The 8,607-nt window shown below is 39.3% G+C and overlaps 1 protein-coding gene across 1 annotated transcript; it reads right to left on the bottom strand.

The window, feature by feature from the left end:
* Window positions 1–1,859: 1,859 nt before the first annotated feature.
* BT62DRAFT_885798 (uncharacterized protein) lies at window positions 1,860–2,069 on the bottom strand (the record flags this gene model as incomplete). The annotated part of the gene is made up of 1 exon (XM_043182848.1): window positions 1,860–2,069. A coding segment is annotated over one exon (210 nt), but the record flags the coding sequence as incomplete, so codon positions are not given.
* Between the last annotated feature and the right edge of the window lie 6,538 nt (window positions 2,070–8,607).

The following is an 8,607-nucleotide window of genomic DNA, read 5'->3' as shown; positions in this document are numbered from 1 at the left end:
GCTTCAAGATGTCCTGCAGTGGGGTTCTGCAGCCATCTGAGTGGAACTGAGGGAGTCTCAGGCATGGTTATCAATCCCAGAGGTTCAAGAGGTTTTGGAAGGGTCAAAGGAGGAAGACTGCTGAAAGAAATCTGTTGGAAGGTCTTTGTCCTCATAGTTGGAGATGGGGGCTCACTGCCAAAGATTCCTGAATCCTGTGAGGTGATTGTTGCTGTTTCTACTGACTGGTTGAGGGGGGTAGTGGTGTCTTTCTTCTTCTTGATTGCATCTCTGATGCAGGCTGTTAGACCCAGCTTCTGGTAAGGGGCTGACTGGGGGCTGATGGAATGTTTGTCATGATTTGAGGATATCATGGAGAGGTAGATCTGGGGTTATATTGCAGAGGATATGGCAGATGTGCTGAAATTCATTGTAATGTTGGATGGCTCAGGCAGTAATCAAGTGACATCCCCTGCACAGTTAGATAATCACAAGTAGACCTAAGAGTGTTCTGATGATAGAAGATAGGAGTTTGAAGAACTCTCAATCAAAGTTTGGGTCTGATGAGATGACTGAGGACATTTGGTTTCCTCCACACTATAGTGTATGAGGAAAAGGAAGAAGAAGCTTCAAGCTAATTGTTAGACTCAAGCATCATGTGAACAGATACACATGATAAACAGACATCACCTCACACTTCAGGTGATCAACTGAGTCCACTTGATGCATATTCTGATTGATGTGTCATAAGGCCTGAAGGATTGGCTTGAGGGTAGAATGATATGAATAAACTTTAGCTCAAAGCTGGGGTTTTCCAGTGAGAGTGAGTCTCCTTAAATACTGTATATGTCTGTGCTAATTATACTGCTACCTAATTGTGTGTTGTCACATCTTTTGTGCTCATTGTCTTTGAGCATTATTACTGTATATAAAAAAGGAGTTGTGCATTGTCTAGAAACATTATTGTATCAAAAGACAATGACCAACTCAGCTTAGTTGTGATGATTAAGCTTCATCTCATGGTCTTAAGTGCTCATTCTAGCACTCTGACTAAGTATAAATAGGGGTTAATCAAGGAAAAGAATAGAAAAATTGTAACAAATATCATAATTCTCTTGGATATAGCACCCTGTTAGAGTGAAGTCCAGTGGATAAGCTGAAAGGACTAGTATGTCTGCCAGTGGATTCTCTGTGATTTTTCAGATTATCCAAAACTGTTTTGGCAATGTTGTGGGTATGAGCTTAACACAGTGTTTAATCTTTTTGTACTTCTTTTTCTTAGGCTTAGGCCTTGAGATCTTGAATATGCCTGTTAGTGTAAAGTGAGAGGTATTAGTCTGTATGCTGTTCTTTCTAAATAAATCTATGAACAGAAGATCATGAGGCTGAGAGATATGCTCTAGTGTTAAAACTTGAGAGGTAAATGCAGGCAGTGACCCATCAAAGTGTCTGCCCATAGGCTAGACATAATCCACTAGAGTGGAGATGAAAGTTGAGATATTAAGAAGTGGAGTATTGTTGCAATGTTTGGTGATGATTCTAGCATTCCTGATATAGGGTTGTGACTAGTCCAGATCTAGAGTATGCTTGACCTGATTCTCTATTATAGCTTCAGTGGAAATGGTGTATCTGAGTATAGAGAATACATTTATATGAGCTGATATGCTATCAGCTCCCATCATGAGTGCATATATCTATAGCAAGAAATCTATTGGTAGTTTTTTGATCATAAATAAAGAGTCTCAATTCTCTTTGAGCAGAAAATAGGTCCTTGCTTAAGGAAAATTTATATGAGGATCAAAGGGTGATCATGGCTCATGCATGTGTGGATCAGAGCTCATATGTTCATGGAGCCAGGAGAACAGAGGCCTCTCCCTCTCTTAGGTAGGGATTACTGTTTCTATCTCAGTGTTTGAATCATGAATTGTGAGGATCTGCTCTCTATTAGTATAGTTGTCAATTTTGGTTTTGCAGAGCATAGAGAATGGTCTTTCCAGCAAGACATTGTATGCTGCATTTTCTACTACATGCACTTGCAACAGTGCTTTCAGATTCTTGAAGTTAAAGAGCACATTCCTGCAGAGTCTCAAGAACTATCCTGTTTCTTTATTTGCACTGATAAGCATAATTTTGATATTTGGATCCAGAGATAATCTGCATTGATGCTATATCACAGTGGACATGACTACTACTTGAGATCCTTCATTCAGTATGGACTCCACTTCATGCAGCCTATCAATAACCAGTGTTAAGGCTCTTAGCCCTCCTGCTTCATCTGCTACCATAATGTGCATATGCCACCTGATATGCAGATGTATAGTCAGCAGCTGGTTATTTCCAACTGCTGCTGCTGCTCCAGTTTTTCCAGCTTTGACAGGTACTTTGTGGTTGGTCAGAATCTCTTTTAGCTTATTATAGATCTCTGGACTTCCTCTATATAATTCCTTGATGGAAACCTCCAGTCTGGAGTCTAATATCTATGTGTAGAGGTCATTCATTGTCTCTGATTGAATTATAGAGGCTGCATGCCTGTACTGTTTCTGATAATCCTTTCTTGGATCAGCTGGCACTTTTGCTTCTTTACTGCTTGTCTCATCAGCAGGTGCAGTCTGCCTTTTGGGAGTTCTATTGGCTATGTCTATTTCTTTCACAGGCAGATGCACTGAGTCCTGAGCAGGTGGTTTGCCAGTAGAGGGCACTGAGATGGATGGCTGATTGGCTCCAGCAGATGGTATGACAATCTCCACTTTCTTAAAGGGCTTGCCTGGCTTTTTACCTGCAAACTTGCCATCTCTCTGGTTCTTGACCCTGTTCTTTAGGATCTGCTCAAGCACTCATATGGCTTCATCTTCTTCATCCTTCTCAGATTCAGATTCTAGCTCTTCATCCAGATAGGCTATAAGCTGCAAGGCATAGACCTCTGCATGTCTCTTTATAGATCTGCAAGCTGAGAAAAGATAACTGTTGCATATATATTGGTGTTTCCTGCCTTTGGCCTAAAGCCAAATAGATACACCAGATTTGCTGGACTCATACAGTGCTGGGTTGATATTGTATTGATGGCTGTAGATGAGTCTCTGTTATCCTCATGCCACTTTTCTACCTGCTGTCTGAGGTAACTATTTTCTCTGGATAGCTCAGACCTATTATGTATGACCAGCTTCCTTTTGATATGATTATACTTGATCAGCCCTTTCTTCTGATCTGCTTTCTTAGCTATACAGTCTCTGTAACTGGCATCATACCTATCATATCTGCATTTCTTGCCTGGGTTGTTTCTTTCCACCAGCTTGTTGATAGTGCCAGGAGTCTATCTTTTATGGTCTGTTCAGTTTTATCTCCAGATCCCAACTTCTGAATGGTTACTAAAAGCCTTTCTTCCACAGTAGACTCTGTTTTTAGAGTTACATCTGGCTGGTTATTAAAGAAGGATGTGGCCTGAGAAGCAGATTGTAATGCATGTGGCTGTGCATACTCATATAGATTATAGTATGCCAGAGGTAAACCTGTGGCTGTGGTCTTAGAGAGCTGGTCTATGATGTCTAAAATATTTTCTCCTGGCATTACCACAGGCTGCTGTTCATATAGTGGCAGTGGTGGTATGGCTAGCATCTGGCTTACTGGAGCACTTGATTCCAGCAGAGATAAGAATTCTAAGTTAGCAAAAGACAAGGTAGCTGGACTCAGATTGATGTAGAGGGATCTGTAGCTTTCTAGCTGATATTTGGCAGCTTTATGGACCTCCTCAACAGGAAACAGTTTCATTGGATTCTGATATGGAAATAAAACTGCCAACCTCTGGGCCACTATTATTTGTAGCATTGGATGAAGAGCAGAGACATACATCCTTGCATACTGATGCTTTGAGAGGAGTGGGTCCACTTTGGTAGTGAGGTTCAATCTAATATTCTGGATGTATCTATCAAATCACTTGAATTCATCAAGTGTAGCAATAGATGAAGCTCTAAGGATCCTAGTAGCTTCTTCTAAATGCACAGGTGTGTATCTCTTTATCTCATTGGATTTCAAATAGAAGTTATAGCATTCTTTTTTGAAGATGCCCCATATAGCTCTATCTCTAGTAGCTGGATTGGCTTGGGATAGCCTTCTCCACAGGTCTGCAGCTGTTGGATCCATATATAAAATAGCCACCTGGATGAATTGCCAGTCAGTTTCCTATCCTACACTTTCACATGTCCATTGGATTTCTTCAAAGAAGATTGGTAGAATCATTGAGTCTTCTGATCCTTTCCACCTTCAGCTGGAGGCTTTTCCAGATCCTCTGATAGGCAGCTAGTAGTTCAGGACATGCAGTTGTTGCTGATCTGCCATGCTGAAATAAAGGTGAACTCACCAGTTTCTGGATCAGTGGTAGGTTCTGGTGATTGAGAAAAGAGTTAGAGTAGGTAGAGGACTTAATGCTTCTTTTTTGTCTGATCAGGTTCTGATCTGATTGTGCTCTGATGAGTAAGGCTGGTGTTGCTGTAGATATGATGCTGACCTCAGGTGGATGGATGTTTCTGCTACTTGACTCATAGCAGGTGAGATTGGTGATGTTGGTGATGGTGGATTCAACTCCTCTAGAATTCTTCTGAACTCTTCTTCATATGTTGAGATGAAAGAGAAGTCCAAATGAAAGTGGTATGACTCATTGTCTGGTATGACCTGAAAGAGATCCTCTTTAATGTCTATCCTGGAGCTGGTGGCAACTTATGCAATCATTCTTAAAGCTTCTGCTTCTCTTTGTTGCAAAGTGGAATATAGAGTGCTTTTTCTATCAGCAATTTTTTAGATTTATTCTCTCTCATAGTGGGCTCTGCTTGTAGGGTTAGCAAACTCTCTGGTGCAAGAAGAATGCATCTGCTCTTGCAAGTCATTTTATAATCACAAGAGAGAAATTCAGCAGTTCAGATTGAATCTGACAGAATTCACCTGGAGTAATTGGCTTATTGATAGTACAAGCTCTGGCACCTGCTTTAAGGATGGATGAACAGAATATGAGCAGAATGTGAAAGGAATAAGGGAGAGATTACAAGGGTTGCTTCAAGCTGCCTACTTGTGCAATATCAGACTTGAAGGCTTCTAGATATGCTTTATGGTTTTAGCTTGTAGAAGACTGGCAGAATTTTATTCCTTAGCTTTGTACTATAAAAGTTGGTTCTCTTTCTATCTACAAGGTTCTCCTTTAGATACCAAAGGCCTGAAGGTCTGTTCCCTTATCAGTGACAGCTCCTATGAGTGCCTAGACCATCTCTTTCAGAGCCTTACCCAAATCATACCAGTGTGACACTGCCAACTCACTCTACAGATCTGCCATCTGCACTCAAATCAGCTACACCTTCTGTATTTGATGTCTTCTTGAATAGCTTTACAAGGCTATCCATGTCTGATCCACCTCTGATCAGATGAAGCATTCATCTATGCACAGGCTCTGGCTGATAAGTATCCACTTCTAAATGCAGACACAGCATTGAAGTTGCATGCCAGACACAAAGGAGATGACAGTAAACAGCTGTTCATTATTGTTTTGCAGGTTATCAATTGCACAGTGGATCTCTGGACAGATTGTATCAGTGTTCTGTTGCTTGAGCTACAGTAGAAGAATAGCTTCTCATTTTAAAAGTAGGATGCTCACTGCTCAGCTTCTTTGATGCTTTAGTGGATTTAGAGTCAGGAAGACCAAAATTTTGTGCTCATGATATCATGATGTAGCACACTGGCAATATTCATTGCTATCTCTTGTTTTGATAAAACAAAAAGCTTTGAGACTTAGAGAGGTCTGAGACAGTTGTACACATACTATTGCTATTCACATGCAGTGGAATCATTTGAGAAGACAATCATATTTGCTATAGCTATTATATTATATTATAATCTCTCTAATGAACTAAAAAGTGTTGTGTATGTGTTGGTATGATTGTGATCAGTAGATAGCACTCTGCTATACCAGTTTTTATCTTGTGCACATGCAAAACCTCTTCAATATGCTGAGAATGTGAAACTATAGATAAAGCTTGAGCTTTAGCCTCAGATTTGACTGAATCTCCCACTTTCTCTTACTAGTACAACAAGCTATCAGTATCATGAAAATAGTCAATTACAAAAAGAAAGTATAGCTCAACATTGATTCAGTGAGTTCTGATTCCCTTCTCCTGCTCAAATTTACCATTGTAACTACAATTACTCAATTACCTCTGAAAGGATCATGATGATGCAATTTCCATTCTTCTTACCCTTCACAGTCCTCAAATTGAATTACTAGAAATTTCTATGGTATATTTGTTTGAATAGTCATCATTTAAGGTTAGCTGCTGATAATTTGAATTTTTTCAGACTCATAGAAATGCTCTGAGTGATCTGACCACCATCAATGCTGCAAGGTGTTTGTTAGCATTCAGCACAAGATATAATACCTTGACATATATTAGACTCTACTTTCTTAATCTTTTACATTCCTATGCTGATATTATTCAACTAAATAGATTACTGTTCTCTATTATGCTTATTCTTATCTCTATGATCTTATTTTACATCTGTTTCTTATCTATTTGAATTAACCAGTACTCTATAAATCTTTGGGATATAGTAGATAGACAACTTTTTTTTTGAATTGAAGTATCACTTATCTGGTCTCTGCTTTGCTCAATTAAGAGTTCTCACATAATGAAACTGTGACTTGTCCCACTTTTATTATATATTTTTGACCTCTTAACACTTTGATAACTCAACTATCACTTTGCCTCTTCATCTATCACACCAACTAAACCAACAACAGCCTTGGTGAATGCTGTCACAAGAAACCCTTCAGTCTGATCAACTGAAATGATCTAAACAATGACCATCAAAAAAAATCTCTGCTTTTCTCTCTTTCTTTCTCTCTGCTTCTATCTCTGCTTTTTTATACTATTATAATATCCAGCTTGACTTACAATCTCCACAGTGCAGAGAATGTTATAACACCAGGTGACTGATCTATAAGTCCAACTTGAGCTGCTTATTGTGCTCTGAAAAATTTACAGAGTGAGCCATCATTTTCTGAATCTCTGTCTGACCTTTCTTCTTTGCCCTTAGATAGGACAGCCCTCAATAGAGAGCATATTGATGGCAGTGCTGATGAGCATACTATAGTGAGTCAGAGTCCTGCTGATGAGCTGTCAACAGGAGACAGCAGTGTTGACCACTGCAGAGTGGATATAGGTTGAGATGCTGAGGCTGAACACCATATGTCAGATGTCACAGTGATGGAGCCTTCTGAGGTTGCTTTCAATGCAGGTCACCAGAAGAGTGTCTCTGTAACATCAGTGAAGCACAGTGATCCAGTCTAGACCAGAGATGATACCCAGGAAGAGGGTAATTAGATGATGGTGATTGGAAGATTGTGTTATTGTAGGACCAACATGTTTTCAGCTACTAGTAGTGCTGACAGTGTACTTACTCCATTGTATAATAGATTTGTTGTTCTAAATGAAGAATGTTCTCATAAACATCCAGAACTTATATCTGTGCAATGAAGCACTATTCAGCAGGCTGGGACTTTGATCTCTAACAAGGTCAAGAAAATATTGGACAGATACAGACAGGCTATAGATTTGATAAATTGATCAATGCTATCTCTGTCTCCAATTTCAGACTCACCTCAGAATAAAGGCAAGCTCATTGACTACCAAAATAAACTGGCCACATTTCTAAGATTCAATGAGAAGGATTTTGACATTGACAGTCAGTGATACACTCTCAGTTTTTGAAAGGCTTTTCAAAATGAATTGGCTGAAGTATAATGCCTATTACTAGAAGAGGCTGCTGCTTATCTATACCAACACTTACACTCAAATGATGAGAGCATTGTTGCTGACAACAACAATACTACAGATGAGCCTGCTGAGACTAGCTCTGAAGTCTCAGATATACTGGCCACTGCTCAGATAATGCTCAAACAATCTAGGTGTACAGTTGAGATCATAGAAGAGGCTAATTTAAACACTTGTCATGCTTCCTCTGCTCAATCAGATTGCAATCTCCATGACTGATAGACAATCATTCTTGCCTAGAGCTCAAACATGGCATATAGTTGATGCTGCTCTATATTCAGCATGTATGAATCTCACTGTGACCACACCCATGATTGGTAGTAGCCACTTATGCTCAGCTTATGCACTAGATCAAGTTGCACCAATTAGCTTTCTGGGTTGGGCTCTTGGCAAAGCTATAGTGAGAGATCCAGATCCTTCAGATAGTGACTCCTTAGACTCATCATCATCTGATAGTAAAGTAGATGACTCTGATAATATTATAGCTGGTTCTAAAAAGTCTCACAAGGATAAGAAATGTCATAAACAGGCTAAGAATGATCATCTCATATCTCTCACATCATATGATGGTAGTTTAAATCTTGAAGCTTTGACAATGTTTATTCAAGAAGCTGCATAATATTTGAAAGTAGCTGGAGTATCTCACTATAATGAGATGTTTCATGTTGCTCACTTCTTGAAGAGAGAGGCACACTGATTTTTTATTCAAAATGTTAGTGCAGATTATAAGGACTAGATGCTTATATATTTCTATAATAAATTATTCAATTGATGTTTCCCATGTGATTATCATACTGAAATCCATTGCAAGATTGCAAAG

This window comes from Guyanagaster necrorhizus (assembly GCF_019112545.1).
Source record: "Guyanagaster necrorhizus MCA 3950 unplaced genomic scaffold BT62scaffold_5, whole genome shotgun sequence".
Lineage (NCBI taxonomy): Eukaryota > Fungi > Basidiomycota > Agaricomycetes > Agaricales > Physalacriaceae > Guyanagaster > Guyanagaster necrorhizus.
Note: the sequence above shows the minus strand (reverse complement) of the source record. Positions and strands in the feature narration are given on the sequence as shown.